We start from the raw sequence: 20,289 nt of genomic DNA on the forward strand, positions 1-20,289 counted from the left end.
CCCATAAAAAAAATTAGAATAGAAGTGATTATGCAGCAACTCCATTCATTAAACTAGCTCTGGATAGTCATGTTTCAGAGTTTCATGGTGACAAAGCACAGGCCTCAACAGATGCGTTAGATATGAGCAGAAATGCAATTCTCATGATGAGAGAAGGAAGAATGTTGCAATAAGATGTGGGGAACAAGCATCTTCTAGGGAAGTAATGCTATTCGAAACTGAGTGTTTTACATTCTTAAGGACAATATGCAAGAGAGTGAAACAGTTTCAAACACCGTTCTGTTTCTGATGGCAGATGGTTCCCTTTTGGCTGAACAGTGGTAAGGTTCTAATCAGGTCTGCAAATACAGTGAACCTTCACATTGCTGAAAGAGAAGCATCACTCCATTAAAAGCAAGTTCATAAGCAAGTGTTAATCCCCATGCAATGTAGCATTTATCATTTTTCATGCAAGTGCTCATTCCAAGAGGATTATCACTTCCCCATCCTGCCCTCTGGCTGACTACACAGGGCAGAGAAATTCTTTATTCCATATGGAAGGGGAGAGGGAGGTTGGAGGAAGCTGTGATCTCCAGCTTCCAGTTCTGCTGTAGTTACTCTAACTTGAAAGTGGGAAAGAGCACAGGCCAATGTTGCAGCAGTCGCTCTTCAATGAGAATACAGATACTGCTTCCCAGAAGCTGTCTAGCAATTAGTAACACATGTCATGCTACAAAGATGGGGGGAGGGAGGTGGGGGGTGCAAGCACTCTTTGCTAGTATCTGTACAGATCCTACCAACCTGCCTGCCTGAATGGTCAGATACACCTTTCATTTGTCCACACACAGAGTATTTCATTTAAGCCTGATTAAAGTGATTCTATTTGAAATGTCTCCAATATTAATAAAGTGACACAAACCAAGTACTGGAAGCACAGTCCTACAGCTAAGATCTGTGAGTATATAAATCCACTTGTATAAGTTTATGAAATTTGAGCCACCTTTCCTAATCAGATATGCACTTCTCTAAAGAACTGCCCTTTGAGGTGTAAATTGCTTAGAAAATAACATATTTTACTTGGAAATATATTAGTTACAGGATACCTTTTCTTCCCTTTTGGGCATAGCTTCCTTACCACTACACTCACACCTCTCCTTGCAGAACAGTTACAGACTACACACAGCTCACCTGGGTGCTCTTATGTAACACATCTACTCATGCAACAACGTCATTGTAGGCAAAAACATGTAAAGACATGTTCTAGACTAAATGGCACGTCAAACTCATCACAGAGACAATCGGAATATTATTTTGTAACACACCACACATACATAAAGTCAAAAGCACTGCGTATACGAAAGCAGCTAATAATGCTGATAATTTGTATCTACGATCCTACATAGCTCCTTAGAAATAAATGCTGCAACAAAAACTAGATTACATGAATGACATCTAGTGGACATACCCTTCCACAACAATCACCTTTGTCCAACCAAAGCTGTTGCAAGCTCCACTTGGCAAAAGCAAGCACCTGAATATCAATTAAACAATGGTAAGAATTTTCCTGGGTTTTTTGTTTACTCACTTTTCTGTCTTCATAAAGTTAATATCACATGGACGTGCCTTAATCTCTCCTATGCCCCAAAACTGAATATTATTCATCACAAATCACCAGATCCTCAAGTTCTTAAGAAAACACAGCTCTAAAAGCTTGTGAACACTACCAAAGCCCTCCCTCATTTCAGTCATTTAAAGTAATTCCTTTGTGTTTCATTCCCCACTACTGACCAGAAAGAGCTGATCTGTCTTGCTTGTATAATACCTTGCACAAGAGACTGTGGCATTTTAATAGAGTTCCTAGCTACAATGGCAATACAAATCACTATTTTTGTATGCAGGATGATGATGTCAGGAGTCATTAAGTAATACTGTCGCACACAGATTGCTGAGTTTTCTTTCAGACTGTTCAAACACGTTTCAGCTTTTGAGTGGCTGCACTATACAGTTACACTACAACTATGAAACAAATTTTCAGAAAAGGAAAAGCCAAGTTTTTTCTTCTGCCCTAGCAGATTAGAGGAACGCACTGATTCAGTTGCAGTCAGTATCTCCTCCACAAGCCCACAGGTCCTACTTTCACCACTTTCCAACTGGTTACAATCTGAAGAGCAATCTACTAATCAGGGCTCTGTTATGCTGCCCTTCCTAAGAATTACAATTTCACATGGATATACAAATATGTAATGCTTGGTAACCCTGCAATACATTTGGAGGCTAACCATGCTGCTGTAAATAATACAAACTAGATCCTTCACCCCAGCAACGGACAAATGTGGGGGAAATAATGAACAACACACATAAAAGAGACATATGTCCACTAAATGACACTGAACATCAGTGTCATCATGTGTTCTGATGTTAGTTTCGTTAAAGTTTTTCTCATGTGACCATAGACAAGTTACAGACTAATAATCTTAATACACACCCAGTTTAAATGAGCATAAATATATATATAAGTTCAAACACATACAAGTATATATATATAAGAATATTTTACAATAGACACAAAATAGTCTGTGACACTTCCCAGGAGATCAAAAATGAAACAGTCTCAATTATCAGCTATCATTCCTTAACAATAATTGTGATAATACATATCTGTACTGCAAATTCAAAGTGTGAGACACATAAAAAAATACCTCGTGGGCATCGCCTAAAATAGGAAAGTGCAAGAGGATTTCCTTCAGGGGAAAAAAAAAAAGGTATCATGTTTTAAGTTAAAAATGCATTTCATTTCCATCTGAAAAGTTCCTGTGTACAGGTAAAAAGCTGTCTATTCTATGTGTATACAAGATCAGCTTCTTTAAAGTGCTGTCTCTATGGCAGGATAGGATATATATGAATGAAGTTCTAACTACATCTCACATTATACACCGAGCACATATCTAAAACTGCCTAAGGCAAATCTACTGATTTGGTTTCCAGACAGCTGCTCTTCTCAGGAAAGAGCCTTGACAACTCACTGAAGGAGGATCACCAGAAAAGTATCAATATAATGTTGTCAGGTTTGAATAACTAGAATTCATGCCTCATAAATGGGCGGCTTTCTGCACAGGTTCCCACAGATGACTACTATACCTTTTCTTTGACTGAAATGGCAAGGAAACAGAATCCTGACTCCAGCAGTTCTTAGAAGCAGAGCACCAGCTGCGGTCCCCCCTAATCACAGTAACACAAAAATGTTTGTGCAGTGAGTAGTTCATCTAGTCGTACCACAGTAAGACACTTCTGAAAAATCTAGTAAGAAAATCTACAAACTTGTCAAAGGGAAAGGGAAAGGGAGAAAGAGAAAAGTCCTGCAAATGATAGCCGTGTTTTCTTGGTTTACAGAATCCAGGATAACACAAGCCTTTCTGGCTTCTCCCTTTCCTGTGCCTTGTAAGATAAAGATAGAAAGGAAGCAGCTAGTTAAAAACCCAGACCTGTAGGTAAGCAGTTCAAGGAGATACGCTAGGCCACTAAAGTACCTGGGAGATTGGGTATGCATCGTATGTGTCAAGACATGTATCTTGAGGATGGCCAGGCTGTTCTTTGGCAACTGAATCTGTTGAGTGTGAGAGGGCACGCTTTGCTGCTTGAGAGCACAAAGTTGCTATTCAGTTCATCTGTGATACATATAATTTTCATGTCAAATGGGCTATACTTTCAGCAGTGTTATTTCATTGCTCAGAACAACAGTACAGGACACTGGGCCCCCAAGGCAGTCTAAACAGTCCAGGTGAGTACTACGTAGGTAAGGCTCACAGAGTACGAATGGTTATCTTGCATTTCCTGAATCTAGAACTCCCCCAAATAAAACTTTCATTTTATTTCTTTCTGGTGCATAAGTTCCATCTTCTCCTTGACTGGGCAATTACAGAGCAGAAAGATTTTCTTCCATAACATCCATTTTGGACTTATTTAAGGAGAGTTTCATGCACAAAACAAAACTTTGCAAACAATCCAAGTTCTATTCTATGTTGATTTTAATTTCAAGACACTAACTGCAGAAGTATCCCAATAAAACCACATAAAGACAGAAAAGAAACTACATATCACAATTCTTGGGTGGAATAAGCAGTTTGAAATTTCTGAACAATTGACATTAATATGTTGTCCTCTTTGCTGGAAAGTTAAAAAAAAAAAAAAAAAAAAAAAAGTAGCGAAAAGCTTTGTGAGATTCTCCAGAGCTGAATTAGGGAAGTTGGTGCACATTGCACTTTTGAGTTAAAAGCAACTCTGCCAGATGAATCAGGTAAATAACAATTCACTGCATTTCCCTGTTCCTGTGGCGAGACACAAGTGACATGAGTGGGATTTTCTTAGTGAGACTCCTGAACAGGACGAAATTCCACAAGCAAAAAATATGAGATCCCTATGTTAAAAATAATGCAGAGATATTTATATCTATGACTATACTCATCTTCCTACTGCCTCATACCTTTCATTTCCTTATGAGCTTATACTTTGGTTCTCATAACATATTCCAGCTGCAAGGCCTTTGACACAGACACAGTTTCCTCATATGAGGGAAATTATATGGCTAGCACAACAAGAGGTTGATGCTTAAAGAATCTAAGTGATGCTCTAATATAAAAAACATTAACATTGGGTCTGATGAGTTATGGCAATGCACAAGTCAGTCAACAGAAAAGATAATTTGTTAAAATAATTTCTTTCCTGTCTGGTGGTTTCAGCTTCTGTGCAGAATGGTTCCCTTCGCATATTCTGAAAATATATTGAAGCATACTTGAGAAGACCCTGTGACTCTTAGAAACAAATCTGAAACAGAAATAATATCAATTTCATTGCAGGGGTGGGTGGGGATGGATATCTGTAAGAGCTTGGTTTCTCAGTTTCTAAAGAGACTTTCAGCATTACGGACCAAGAGAAAGCAGCCCTATGCTTTTTGCTGGAAGTTTGCTTCAAAGTGTTGCTCCGGGTGTCTGATGGCAGGGTGATAAGCTGCCACAGGAAACATCTCTAAACACACAGGTTACAATAGACTTTCTTAGGAGGATGAATATCCATTCCGACTGGACCAGTTGGATGATGAAAAAGTGAATGTCTAGATCTCATGCAATGGTACAAGCAACATAGCTACATTGCTGAAACCACACGAATGAGGCAAGACCTTACCAACCCAAATGAAAAACAATTAATACAACTTCATATTTCAGCACAATTATGTAAACCAGATGCTTTTAAGCCTCTGATTTTCTCTGGATAATCATGGAGCGGCTGTAGCTAAACAAGGTGTCTCATTATAGGAACTTGTTTAAAAAAATTGCACTAATTACGTTTAAGATACAGCCCCAAACTCAAGGTTTGTGTTTTAACACTTGAAACTGAACAAATTGGGATCTGATTACATGTACTAACACAGGAGTGACCTATTCAAACTACATCACTCTGATTAAGCAGATATACTCAAAGTAGATAATTTCTCATGAAGGGTTCAGCACTCAAAAATCTATTCCTGATTCTGGTTTATTAGAATCTAGAGTTATTCATCTTTCTGGCACATCGCAATGCTCACCTGGGTTGAAAATCTATGACAAACCTTTACAGATAGCTTTACGGGAATGCTGAAAGAAAGACAGTGTACACTCAAAGAGGTTCACAGCCTTTCCTTTCGGTTCTGGTATTGAGCACACAGAACTGAAAACTCAGATATTTCTGATGATCGTGTCATGAAGTCAGTACATCATCAGAAAATGAAAAAAAACCTTAAAAGAGTATGTAAGTCCTTGCATACCAAACTTTACATCTCTTATTAAGAACTTGTTGCTCAGACCAGAAATACATTTTCAAAGGTGCTATACATCTTCATAGTTTCAGGAAAGATAAAACCCAGCTGCCCGTTAATGCTAGATTTTTATGTTTTTAAATACAGGGAAAAGTAAGAAAGGTCAATCTAGAGAACACATTCAGGGCCAAATTATGCAGCTAGATTTTAGTCAAGAAGCAACAGGGAATTCAGTGAAATTACAGAGATATACTCAAAACTAAATTTGACCTTATAAATAGAAAAAAATAGAGCCATTTGCAAGGATATTCTGAACAAAACTGTTCAGTTGAAGCTCAATGAAATAAAAGCCACAATAGCATTCAGTATATACTACTGAATATGTTAGAGGACTAGAATACTTAGTGTAAGAACTGGAAGAAAAAAATGGTACTATTTATGTACATATTTAAGATGCTTTTGATGTATTTTTTATTAAATTCTGGTCAGTACTCTAACATGACTGTGATCAGACTTCCACCACATGGAAAGATGACGTAAATTATTTTCTGATATCTACAAAAGGATCTCTCATGTTTACCCAATCTTCCATGATTCAACAGTCTGACACTTTTTAGCGGGATTGCAAACTCTGTATCACTTCAAAGTTGTAACTTACTACCTGTATGAAAACTCAAAATACAGAAAGTGAAAACAAAATAAAGTTGAGGACATAAGAAAAAAACCCAACAGTTCACTACCACATACTTGTTCTGAAATATACAGAAATTCAATTTTCTAAAACGTGATTTTTATTATTTGAACAAATTATAGGTCACTTGCACAAAATATCTTTAAACAGGAAAAAAACAAAAACATTTATTTGTAAAAAATAGCACCGTGATAGTCAAATATTAGTTTAGTAAGAAAAAGACAGTATATTCAAAAACTAGTATGAAAGATTAAAGCAAGGTTTTAAAGTTCTGTTTGAAACCATATTACAAATGAGCTTTAGAAGCAACTATAAAAGCAGTACAATAGCAACAGTGAGGGTTAATTCAAGTTTTGGAAGAGCTTTGCAGTCTAAGTATAGCTTATGCTAGTAAAGCAAAAAATAAACTCTAGAAAGCATAATATACTTATGGTTACAATCAGAATTATAACCATACTAGCTGATGGAATGTTAAGAGATGAGCCATAAACACACACACACACACAACTCCACCCATAGTAAATCCACCCTAATTACAGGTTTAGAACAAAAAAATTCAAATTAAAATTGTTTGTAATATTGAGGTAATATTTGTAATAGCTACTACAGAAGCAGCATGCAGAACACAGGAACCATATTTTAGATATTATTTTTTTGAAAAGAAAAAAAAGGTATTGACTAATCTAGATTAAACCAGGTGATAGCAGCTAAAACAATCTCCTCAGATTTTGTAAATCTAGAGAGCTGTCTATGAAAAAAGAAACAAAGAATACTCAGTGTATGCCTTTCTCTTTGCTTTGATTATGGAAAAACAAAGGCAAAAGGGCATAAAAGACCGCAAGTTTCAGTTATTCAGCCAAATGCAGTGCAGTGAAGATAAAACATTTTGTTCAGTCAGGTTTTTGGTTTTGCTTATACAAACTTCAGACACTTCGTATCTGTTCTATCCTTTCTACATACCAAAGTTCAAAAAGGGTTGTACCAAAAGGTTTCATCACAGAAACACAGCAGAACACAACTGCTTGTGTAGTGAATGTCTGGTTGCCTTGGGCCATGTAGAGTTGGTTCTAGAAAACATGGCCATACTGCTATGCTGTACCAGCCAGAGCCGTAGCTGTGCTCCACTACACCTGACACAAGAACACTGCAGGACCAAACCCATCCCCACAGAAAGTCATGACATCCCCAACAACCTGAGACAATCTGCAATCTGTTCTACCTAATTCATAATGAATTGACATTTGACAATGTAATGTCAATTCATTGTCATTACATGACAGTTGATTATGCAGTGGTGTGTACAGGAAAAAAGTCTCCTAGCTCATGTAGACGTAGCTCTTACAGCACATGTTTTTGGTTTTAGACCAAATATTTAGCCAGGGGTAGTGTTCTGTGTAATGACTATTATAGAGTTTCTGTGGGCATAAACAGCAAATCTTTTGATGTGATCAGCACCATCTTCACCACTAGGAAGAAGGCAATACATCAAGTTTCCCTCACTTTCACTAAAAAAAAAAAAAAAGAAAAAAAAAAAAGGAGATGGTAAAGAAACTGAGTGGTGTTTAGGTGTAGTTCTGCCAGCCCAACACTGGGAACTGTCCCTCTCAGGATTTAAAGGGCTCTGTCCAGAAATTAAGAAATTCAGGCTCTGCATAGCTAGTTCCAAACATGATTATTTGATGAGAAGTGCCAAAAATTATGAAATAAAGAATAGATTTTTTTAAAATCAAATATATGCCCCAGTCTCCATACGTTAGCATGACTTCAACCAAGAACACAAAATGATCAGCTAGAAAATAACAAAATTTTGCTTACTGGAAGAGTTTCCCATGCTAGCCAGAAGATAAAACTTGCAGCATTTTTTTTTTCCCCTATGCTTGTTTATATGATGAAGGTCATGTTATTTTAAGGAATTTCAACTCTTCATTAGATGTAGCAGACTACGGATTCTGCTGGGGAGATCTGATGTCTGCTTAATTCATTTTGCCAACCTGTTGTCTCACTGAGCTGCAGTGACTTGGAGCAAAATCAACAGAAAACTATAAATATGCAGAATTCCAAGATCTTCATGGTCATTTAGATTGTTCTTGTAGACTCAACAAGATAAAAATATCAACATTCAGAGGCAAAAAAATTCAGTTTATAACTGGTATGGAAGTCAGGTAACCCTTAAAAAAAAATGTTTCTGTCAGGTGAAAACCAATCAAGTCATCATGCTAGCTTTAAAGTCATCCAATTTCAGCAAACACCTTTGATCTATTTCAGTGTTCTGTTACTAACCTACTGCTCATGAAGAAATATTCAAAATGCAGAAATTACAATGAACAACAGAACCTTGTCCTACCCAGACACAGATGCATTACAGACTACAGCAGATCATGGGAAAAGTCAGTCAGTTCTCACTCTCGTAATACACAAAATCATGAATTCCATGAACAAAAAAAAAATGTTGCTTTCTGCTTACCTGATATGGAACAATACTCCCATGAGCAGTACCCCAGCGTTTTCCTTCAATTTTGCAATTAAGGTAATTAGCTGCTACATGAGTGAGACATGCAACCTGGAAATGGAGAAAAAGCAAAGTATTCAGGAAAGCTGAAACTTCCTTGACAATTTCTCTGAGATTTCTGTCTATTTATATGCACTTCAGATAGATAAGTTAAAATACTTATATCAAAAAAGTATCTTTTATATATTACATATTATGTATATTTTTAATATGAAAAAAAAATCAGGGTACATCTGTATCATGGAAGTGCTTGTGTAAGTACAACTCAATAAACTCAAAAAATAATGCATGTCCTATAACATTACTAATGCTAGAGAAATCTAGCATTCAACTACCCTAAGAGATAAGACAGTATTACCCTTTGCAAAATGGTCAACTGCAGCAAAGGGAAAAAAAAAAATCAGTGACATGCCCAGAGTCTAGTGGGAAGCATGATGGATTTGTGGGATAGAACTCACCATTTCCTGAACCTCAATCCCATGCTTAAATCACAAAGGCTTTTTCTCAGTTACAAGATTATTTTTATTTTCTCCTATGCTTCTCATTTTACATGTCCAAGCTATGGAAAATACTTCTGAATTCTTCAGCTCCCCACATGCTCTGTAATATTAATTAAGTGGTAGGCCTTGGTAAATCATCTGCCATTAGAAGATAAGGAGAGATTTATCAAGTTATTAGTCAGACAGACAAAATTGGAGAAAGATTAATGTTGTGAAAAATATGGCATGCTAATTTGGTAACCACGATTTGAGGGGATAAATAAATAGTTTGCAAGCATGAATGTATCTTAGGAAAAAGAAGTGAACTTTTATGATGCAGTGATGCATAAAAATCAGTGGTTCTGTTATAATCAATGGCGGATTCTTTATTCTTATTTCTTTGAGAGAACAGTGTATGAATATATCTGAAGCAAAGTAATGCATCACATTTAGCATGCAAGGTTATCACTAATTCACCAGACACAATGTATTTTTTCTGCTGTTAACTAGTTGTGCCAGTAAGTGCAATAGTAAATAAGTAAATAGGCCATGTGACCATTTTTTTCCCAAAAATATTATTTTCTTCATATTTCTTCCCTAGATGGAAGAAATTTCCTATGATGACCCAGGCCTTTACACTATTCTGTGCCTACTAATGTCTAATCTACAACAAAACTTGCAGTAATTAATGCAGAGTCCACTATTAACACTCCAATATATATGTGAATTATATCAGAATTTCCAGAAAAAGAATGCCATTTCATTTTCTTCTATCTCAATATATGCTGAAAAGTCAACGTGAATAGGTCACTCTCACATTTAAAGCAAATATTTAACTCTAAATCATGGATACAGTGATTTAGTCCAGCAGAAAACCTAGGAAAACATACAGCAAATAAGAATGGAACTGCTGACAAAAACTATATTTGTATATACCAACTACAAATACAAAGCTTTATTCCCAAGTACTGCTGGAAAACACTTTGTAGTTGGATTTCAGCTGCAGCTTATTATAGCCCAGTGTCACTTCATTCAGCTAAAACATTGAACAATGTCTAGTCTGTCCTTCAGTCCCCAGGAAAATCTCAGCAATTAAGGAAATGGATCTGGGAGTACGTAAAAAAAATTTTTTTCTTCAGGTTTGCAACTTTCCTCAGCAACACAGAATGAAACACACTGTTATTACAGAGAGAGTTTAATGAGTCACAAAAGTGTGTTACTTATTAATAACACATATCCTAGACCCATCGCTCCTGTCATTTTTCAGTTTGGGGTCACACTCCACAGTGATATTTCTTTCTGCCAAAGCAAATGGCTATGCAATGATGATGAAATATCATCAGGTATTCCATATTTGTGTGTAACACTATACAGCTGCGTTATTCCACACAAATTTCACGGACAGGAGAGATGCATGTGCTACAATGGGCTTTTAAAGATACAAGAATGCCCTCTGTGATACATGCATTTAAGTTTTCACACTTCTGGAAGGAAACGCTATACCAGACTAAACTCTGGGAAGGATATAGTGAATTAAAACCTTGTGAAACAGAAATCTTAAAATATTGATGTTGAATATAATGGAGCCAAAATTTTTTTCCATTAATTTGTTCATATTTTATGCTGTAGAAATAGATCTATGAGTTTCATAAATTCTTCACAAGAAGTTTCACAAGAAAACTTCTATCCTTAAAAAAAGAAAAAAATTACCAGTGTTGCAAACTGCTTCAGCTTTCTTGATGAGAAGAATATCTCTTTCAATGATGGAAAACATACATGTCTAGATTTCTCCAAAGCACTTGTTCACAGTACAACAGGAAAAAAAATAATTCAAACATAATACTCGCTAAATATTGCAATTGCCCCACTAAAGCTTCTGCTCAAAGACTTGTTTCAGTGGCAATAGACAGCAAATGCCACAGATGACAGAAGCTTAGCAAAGACACAATTATGGAGCTAAAAATTGCTTAGACTATATCAAGGCCTCAGTTCAACACAATACTTAGCCTGAGGAGTAATTCCATGTCAGTCGATGTACCAACTCATTGCATGAATGCATATGCCTATGCACCCTGCTGAAACTGGTTTATTCATTGTTTTTTCAATGAATCATGAAGGAAAAAAAACTTTTGGTTCCCTTTGACTTCCTTCTCTGCATTGGGTACTTTGTTCATAGTCAAATCAGCCAGCCAAAAAGAATTATTATTAGTAGTACTAGTATCATCATCATACAAATAAACTTATATTGACCACATCAAAGTAAGTATTTCAGTGTTTTGCGTTTTACACATACACACACTTAATTGAGCGAACTCTGTAGCCTTTTGACCCTTTCATAACAACTCTCTAATGAATTCAGCAGACTTAAAAGATGAATCTACTTCTACTGTCCCATTAAATTATTATAGACAGTCCCAGGACTACCATGCTTTTCCCTTTCCTCCTGGCTCAGTTCATTCTCCCTGGTCTCTTCAAAGATTTACCTTCACTAAAAAGGCACTACCTGAAAAAAACACTTTCAGCATATACATTTTATGTCCTTAATAAAGAACACAAAGAATTTATCTACCTATACCTAACCATTGGTAAGCAAACTTCTGAACTATAAGCATAAAAAAAGATATCCCAAGTGAACATTTCTACAGACATCATAACCCCTAGCAAAAAAATGTTTTCAACAAATCTGTTTATCCAAATTCCCCTGTAATTCAAGACTCAGTTAGGCTCTCACTGCTAGAGACCCTTCTTGTAGTAGCAATACCTACAGTAAAATCAATCTTTCAAAATGAAGTTTAGGTAGATCTGTATCGCATATTCAGTTAAGTATTTTTAAATCTATATTTAAAAATGCTTTCCTGAAACCTTATAGACCCATTTCTTTTCTCCTTTAATTAAGAACTAATCCTTAAAAGTAACCTTTGGACTTGTAACATTAAAGCAGATGTAATACAATGATACAGACATCACTATTCATTCGCTTGCAGAGACACATCTATGCACTGTAAATAAGTATTATCAAATATCTACAGATAAGTGTTTCTTTATTTCACATCATTAAAGGGAACACACACTTCAACATTCCTTTCTGATATTACTGTTGACGGCCAAATCACATATTTGCATTACATCCTTACTTAAACCAGAACAAAAAGAGAGCTGCATTAAAATCTGAAAAGTTATGCTCAGCTTATGATGCAATGAGACAGATGGGAAACAAGATATTAAAAGCCACAAGGTCAGCAGACAAAGAAAAGAGACAGAATTTCAAAAGATTTTTTTCAAGATAGCACATCAAACATAATTTATTACAATGAGTTCACTGAGTCAATCAATCATATACATGCAAGTTCAACAAGTGTATACGAATAACAAAAGAAGACAGGTAACTGGAAAGAGGAGAAAATAACATTTTAATTATATCCTTTACTTTCTTCTCCCTCCAATTTTGTGTCTGCTTTCCTGCCACATATCTTAACAAGACTGACTCTTAGCCAACTGATTTTTTTTTCCTCATTTTTTGTTTAATTTTCCTGAAAGCATGTAGACTGTCTTTTAGGACCTTCGAGACACAGGCATTTTACAGCACCATAGATAACTTATTTTACACTATATAGGGAACTAGTAACCCAAATATTAATTTATAGCTTTTAAGAAAAAATCATCCTGGAAAACTTCAGTGCTTTCTGTTGTAGAAAGACCAATAATATTCCACTTACACCTTTTCCTTATTTCTGGTGATACGAAAAAGATATCTTTAAATGAGGAAAATTTGAACATAAGACCACAATCCTCATTTGGTGTACATAAACAAAGCTCTCAAAATCACTGACCCTACGCTGGTATTTCTCTAATGACTGATTGTACTGTTTCATACATTTTCCCCTCTCCATGTTGCAATAAATAGTTTGGCACTGATAGATCAATATTCAAGTGTGATTACTTTGGCTTTTGCAGTTATCTGACATTGACCTTCTCATTTGTACATTTGTATTGAAGCTGCTCCCACAGACACGTGCACGGGGTGACCCTTGGCTCTTGCTTCTTGAGTGTTTTTTCATTAAAAAAACACCAAAAACATTTAAGAAAAAAAACAAACTCTATCTTTACCCAGAAATCTCTACTCCACTTAGAAGAAAAACCCACTCCTTTAATTGAAGTCTAATTACATTCAGCCGCAAGGCTTAATCAGAGTAGAAGTAAATTCTTACTAGTCTGCAATCTCGCTGCTGCCATAGACAGTGCACGTTTTATGCTACATTCTAAGCGTTGACCCAACTGGTTCAGGATGTTCTTTGTGGCATGGTGCTGTTCTACCGGTCTGTAGGCAGAGAACTATGTTTCAAACTCCTGCAAGAAGGAACTGGGCAATGAACTGGGAACCACAACCTTGCACGGAGGCAAGAAAGCTGCCACAGTTCAAGGCAGCCCATTCCACAGGGGCCCAGCAGGAAGCCACAGCCTTCCCAGGAGCTGTCAACAAACATCACCTTGTGTCTGGGCACGTTAGGGCCTCCCATCTACCCTGGAGTTGAGAGCTCTTCAGGAGCTAAAAATCAGCTCAAGAGTGGCATACACCCACAGGCTGGGCAGACGGCCCCACAGCAAAGCCACTGCCCACAAAGCTGCAAGATTTTACAAATTCATCAGTGGCGCCCCGAGAACTGTGCAAAGCAGCATGTGTGACCTTCTCCTGAATTCACATGTTGTCCCATAATCCCTCTCCATATAGTTCTCTCCCCTTCAAGAGCCAGCAATACTGTATATGCTTTCAGCCAGTGCTTTGCAGACCAGCAAATTCCATGAATGCCTTTGAAGAAGTCTGTAAAACCTAGCTAAAAAAGCAAGACTGATATCACGTAGGCCAAGGCTTACAATTAAAGAGCCTACACCCCCTTTAGAAAATGTCATGTTATGAACACTGTGGTCTGGGTAAAAAGCATTTTCTTCCCAGTGACACCGACTCCTCTTAATGTGAGACTCCAGAAAGTGAGCGTGAATTCACCCTTCATAACAGAAACCTCCCGGCATTGAAGCATCAGCAAATGGTATAATCCCAGCCACAGATGCAATCTTGTGAAGATAAAGTCAGATCCTTAATGACAAATAACTACAGTTTTAGAACAGGTCTCATATTAGCTCCCTTTTTAGGGCCTTCGAGCCAGGCACTTAAGCAGGTGTCCAGCTCCATGCCATGTGTCCAAGCCCATGCAGCTTGTGGGACTTGCTGATTTAAGTTACCCCCTTGATCAAATAGCACACGGCAAATCACAATCACACAAATTATGTGCTAGGAGGTGCTTAATGAACTAGAAACAATAAAAGATACATGCAATGAGAAAAACAAAAGTAATGTATTTAAAACCCTACCTTGAACACAGATTTTTCAAAGAAGAAAAACAAAGCAAAAGATAAAGTGCACAATTGTGTAGATATATTTTTTTGTGTAAAAATGCCAGCTGAAAACAATATTTGCTTTACAAAAAAACCTTTAGACTACATATATAGAGGGAAACTCAGGCATCTTCAGAAACATAAAGCATTTGGATAGCAGAGAACTGCCAAGTTCAATAAGATGCAACAACAAAAAGAAATTATCTACAAATGATTTTTTAGATGAGCTATTTAGAGCTTAGAAAAGACCAGAATGAATGCTTCTGTGCTTGCCACAGCACGGAGATCATTTCCTGATTAAAATTCAATTAGTATTAACAACAGCAAGGATTGATGCAACTAAACAGATATAGGACTTGAAATTTCAAAAATATGTATTATTTAGTATACAGTTTCAAGAGAAAGTAAATGTTAAACTGACTCCTATCCCTCTGTAGTCTCCACTTAAAAAAAAATAGAACAACAAACCTACACACACTCAAATTAATTTTAGGTGAAGGATCAGAAATAAAAATTCTAACCACAGAATCTATTAAGACCACACTTCAGCACTGACATGAAAAAAGGGGAAAAAAGATTTAATTAAAATAAGCTCTGTTTGAAGAAAACAACATTTTAAAATGAAGAATAAATTACATTTTCTTGATTAAAATAAAATACTAATCAGATTTTTCTGAAAGTGTGAGAAAACATACTACTTAGACCACTGAAAAATTCTTGTTTCAGCTCCATAACAGCACAGGAACAGCTCTAAGGAACGTAACATTAAAAAAAAAAATTATTAAAAAGAATATTAAAAAAACCCAAGAACTCCAAAGTTAGTCTGTACACTGCAAGATCTTGGTGCACTTACATACAAACTTTAATCATATGGTCCAATACTATTTTTCTATCAAGCCTCTGACCTACATTTAATTAGTATGTACTTACTGAATATTTACTTTCAATTTATTCAGGAATATATAGCCCAATCACTCTTAGAGTCCCTACCAGCCTTTATACACATCACATGTTGTACACATCGCACCTTCTGCCGTTCTGAGTTCCTTTCAAAAGATACTTCCCTGAAACAAGGGTGATTCATCTGCCAGATTTCAAGTTTCCACTACAAAGAATGAAGGGACTGAGTTTCTCAGGAGGGGAAAAAAAAAAAAAAAAAAAAAAAAAGAAAAACCCCATCAACGTATTTTCCCATAACTTGTTCCTGGAAACAGATGAATCATTTTAATAGTAACTTTAAAAACAAATCACTTTCTGGCAATTCCATGACATGGAAAATTCAGCCAAAACAGTTAAAACTCTGGCAAAGTTATAAAAAACAAAATCAGACTCTGATAACAGACATATCAGACAACCTTAAGTATAAATAACACTTCTACAATCATTTCCTCAAGTCTCTGTCTTCTCAAAAGAAAGAATATATATCCACTGAAATATTAAATGCATTACGCCCTGTATTTTCACACAGCTTTACTAAATCCAAGCAAAATTCAACTTACAGAAAGTTTCTTCTACTATATTTTACACAGCTTTTTTAATACTAGAACATGTGTTTTTAAAATTATTCCTTAATTATAGCCTTTTCTGCCAAGAACCTATGCATTTAATATGAATGATAACTTTCTCTTTTATTCTTTGTAATGATGCCTGGTGGTATTTCATTGATTGTTTAGAAAATAGCACAGATCAAGTTCTCGGGGTGGCTTCTATTCATGCAAAGAGCTGCGAGCATACTTGCAAAACACAGACCAGTTTGGGTTGTGGGAGGTAGAGGAACTCCTCTGCTGAGCGACAGAGTACAGGGAGGAGGCCAGTAGGTTGAGGACTGTCAGGGAAAACCTGCTGGAATCACACCTTGGCTTCCCTGAGACAGGTCCAACAGGCAGGCAGGATGCATAATAGGGAGGATTTCCCATCCTCTTGCTGCTGGCTGAAGGAGCAGGCAGCAATGGCAACAAGCTCCTGCCTGGCTTGTTGTGCCTGCTGGTCCCCTCTGTGGCCGCCCCACCTGCCCCGGGGCCCTCGCAGGCCAGGCATGAGGCTCAGCAAAGCAGAACCAAGCAAGAACGAGGGCAATGATTCATCTAGCTTGGAGGTGTCGCTGACGTTATGTTGGCCTATGCCCTGCATTAAAAACCGCTTCCATAAAGGAAAACTGATGGGTCCACTGCCATAGGAGACTCCCTTCTGAGGGGACTGAAGACCCAACATGCAGACCAGACCCACGCCTTGGGGAAGCCTGCTGCCTGCCTGGGGCCCCAGTTAAAGGTGTGAGGAGAAAGCTGCCCACCCAGGCACGGCCCTCAGATTATGATCCATTACTGGTTTTTCAGGCAGCAGCAATAAAGTTGTGACAAGAAGTCTGAGGGCAATCAAGAGAGACTTCAGGGCCCTGGGATGGCTGGTTAAGGGATGCGGAACACAAGCAGTGTTCTCCTCTGTCCTCCCAGTTGCAAGGAATGATGGAGGAGGAAACAGGAATACCCAGAAGATCAATGCCTGGCTTCGAGCCTGGCGTCACCAGCAGAATTTTTGGTGTGCTGATCATGGGTCAGTCTACATAACACAAGGGCTGCTGTCAAGAGATGGGGTACACCTTTCTCAAAGGGGAAAAGGATCTTTGTGCAGGCATCAGCAGGACTCATTGAAAGAGCTTTAGATTTGAAGGGATAAAATCAGGCTCCCTAGAGATAAGCCTAGGGCAGCAGGCCAATATTTTTGGGACAGTGTGCTAGTGAGGTCCTTTGCTCTGTTGCCTCAGCGAAGGTAGGAGATGGAGATCCATGTTGCAGCAAAGGCACTAGGGTTATTGATGTGTTAGAAATGACAGAAGTGCTTGAGAACAGTCATGCAGGAATTAGGGCTTCTCCACCCCAGGAAACGTGGCAGGATCAACAGCCCCACGGAAGCGCATCTACACCAGTGCACACACCATGGGCAACAAACAGGAGGAGCTGGAAGCCATTGCAGCAGGAAAACTATGACACAGTTGCCATCACGGAAACACGGTGGGATGACTCACACAACTAGAGCGCTGCAATGGGTGGCTATAAACTCTTCAGGAGGGATAGGCAAAGAAGGAGAGGCAGTGGGGTACTCTGTATGTTAGGGGGTGTTTGCGTTGTCTAGCGCTTAATGATGGTGACGATGGGATTGAGTGTTTATGGGTAAGAATCAGGGGGAAGGCCAACAAGGCGGATACCATGGTGAGAGTCTGTTACAGACCACCCAACCAGGATGAAAAGGCAGGTGAAATATTCTAAAAGCAGCTGGGAGAAGTCTCTCAATTGCTAGCCTTGTTCTCAGGGGGGACTTGAACTTACAGATATCTGCTGGAAATACAATACAGCAGACAGAAAACAGTCTAGGAGGTTCCCGGAGTGTGTGGAAGAGACTTTCATGACACAGCTGGTGAGGGAGCCACTAGGGAAGATGCCCCGCTGGACCTGCTGTTTCTGAACAAAGGACTTGTGGGTGATGTGATGGTTGGAGATTGTCTTGGGCATAGTGATCACAAAATAATCAGAGTTTTCAGTTCTTGGAGGAGTAAGGAGGGAGGTCAGCAAAACTGCTACCTTGGACTTCCAGAGAGCCAACTTTGGTCTGTTTAGAAGACTGGTTGACAGAGTCCCTTAGGAGACAGTCGTGAAGGCCAAAGGAGTCCAGGAAGGCTGGACATTCTTTAAGAAGAAACTCTTAAAGGCACAGAGGCAGGCCATCCCCATGTGCTGGAAGATGAGCTGGTGGGGAAGACAACCAGAATAGCTGAACAGAGCTTTGGCCATTTCTCAGGAAAAAAAGGAGAGGTTATGACCTTTGGAAGAAGGGGCAGGCAACTCAGGACAACTAGGCGGATGTCATGAGGTTATTCAGAGAGAAAATCAGAAGAACCAAAGCCCAACTAGAACTTGATCTGGCTACTACCATAAAAGACAATTTAAAAATGTGTCCATAAATACATTAGCAACAAAAGGAGGGCTAAGGAGAATCTCCACCCTTTATTGGATGTGGGGGGAAAGATAGTGACAAAGGCTGAGGAAAAGGCTGAGGTACTTAAAGCTGCCTTTGCCTCAGTCTTTGATAGTAAGACCAGGTGTTCTCAGGCTACCCAGCCCCCTGAGCTGGAAGACACAGACAAGGAGCAGAACAAAGCCTCCATAATCCAAGGAGAAATGGTCAGTGACCTGCTACACCCTTAGACACACACAGGTCTATGGGGCCAGATGGGATCCACCCAAAGGTACCGAGGGAGCTGGCAGAAATGCTCACCAAGCCACTTTCCATCATTTATCAGCAGTCTTGGCTAAGTGGGGAGGTCCCAGAAGACTGGAAGTCAGCAAATGCAACACCCATCTACAAGAAGGGCCAGAAAAAGGTTCCATGGAACCAGAGGCTTGTCAAACTGACCTTGGTGATGGGAAAGGTTATGGAGCAGATCAACTTGAATGCCATTACATGGCGCACACAGGACCATCAGTCAGTGTGGGTTTATGAAAGAAGGCAGGTCCTGCTGACTAACCTGATCTCCTCCTATGACAATCTGACCCACTTAGTGGGGGTGAGGGAAAGGCTGTGGATGTCTTCTATCTAGACTTTACTAAAGCTTTCAACACTGTGTCCCACAGCATTCTCCTAAAGAAACCAGCTACTCACAGCCTGGACAAGTATACTCTTTGCTGGGCAAAAAATTTGCTGGATGGCTGAGCCCAAAGAGTGGTGGTGAATGAAGTTAAGTCCAGTTAGTGGCTGGTCACAAGTGGTGTTCCCCAGGGCTCAGTATTGGGGACAGTCCTGTTTAATAACTTGATTGATGATCTAGACGAGGGGATCAAGTGCACCCTCAGTCAGTTTGCAGATGACACCAAGCTGGGGGGGAGTGTTGACCTGCTGGAGGGCAGGAGGCTCTGCAGAGGGCTCTGGGCAGGCTGGACCCACGGGCCCAGGCCAGTTGTATGAGGTTCAACAAGGCTCAGTGCCGGGTCCTGCACCTGGGTCACACCAGCCCCAGGCAGCGCTACAGGCTGGGGCAGAGCGGCTGGGAAGTGCCTGGTGGGAGAGGACCTGGGGGGGCTGGCTGACCCCCAACTGGGCTTGAGCCAGCAGTGTGCCCAGGTGGCCAAGGTGGCTAACAGCAGCCTGGCTTCTATCAGAAACAGCATGGCCAGCAGGACTAGAAGAGTGAGGCTGCACCTTGAATCTTGTGTTCAGTGTTGGGCCCCTCACCAGAATAAAGACAGTGAGGTGCTGGAGCGTGTCCAGAGACGGGCAATGAGGCTGATGGAGAGTCTAGAGCACAAATCTTACAACAAGCAGCTGAGGGAACTGGGGTTGTTTAGTCTGGGGAGAAGAGGGTTAAGGAAAGACCTTATCATTGTCTACAAAAACCTGAAAGGAGGTGGGTGTTTGTCTCTTCTCCCAAGTAACAAGCAATAGGACAAGAGGAAACAGCCTT

At 39.0% G+C, this 20,289-nt stretch overlaps 1 protein-coding gene across 5 annotated transcripts in view; it reads right to left on the bottom strand.

The window, feature by feature from the left end:
- SUGCT (succinyl-CoA:glutarate-CoA transferase) overlaps positions 1-20,289 on the bottom strand; it is a 337,866-nt gene that overhangs the window by 261,197 nt on the left and 56,380 nt on the right. For all 5 annotated transcript variants that reach the window (XR_005103899.1, XR_005103900.1, XM_037385361.1 and 2 more), the window contains exon 9: positions 8,923-9,018. Coding sequence is in view for 3 of the 5 variants with exons in the window: in XM_037385361.1 (XP_037241258.1) it covers positions 8,923-9,018 (96 nt within the window). In the remaining 2 variants the exon portion in view is untranslated. The remainder of the gene's footprint in view (positions 1-8,922; positions 9,019-20,289) is intronic.

The sequence above is a fragment of the Falco rusticolus genome, chromosome 4 (genome assembly GCF_015220075.1).
Source record: "Falco rusticolus isolate bFalRus1 chromosome 4, bFalRus1.pri, whole genome shotgun sequence".
Taxonomy (NCBI): domain Eukaryota; kingdom Metazoa; phylum Chordata; class Aves; order Falconiformes; family Falconidae; genus Falco; species Falco rusticolus.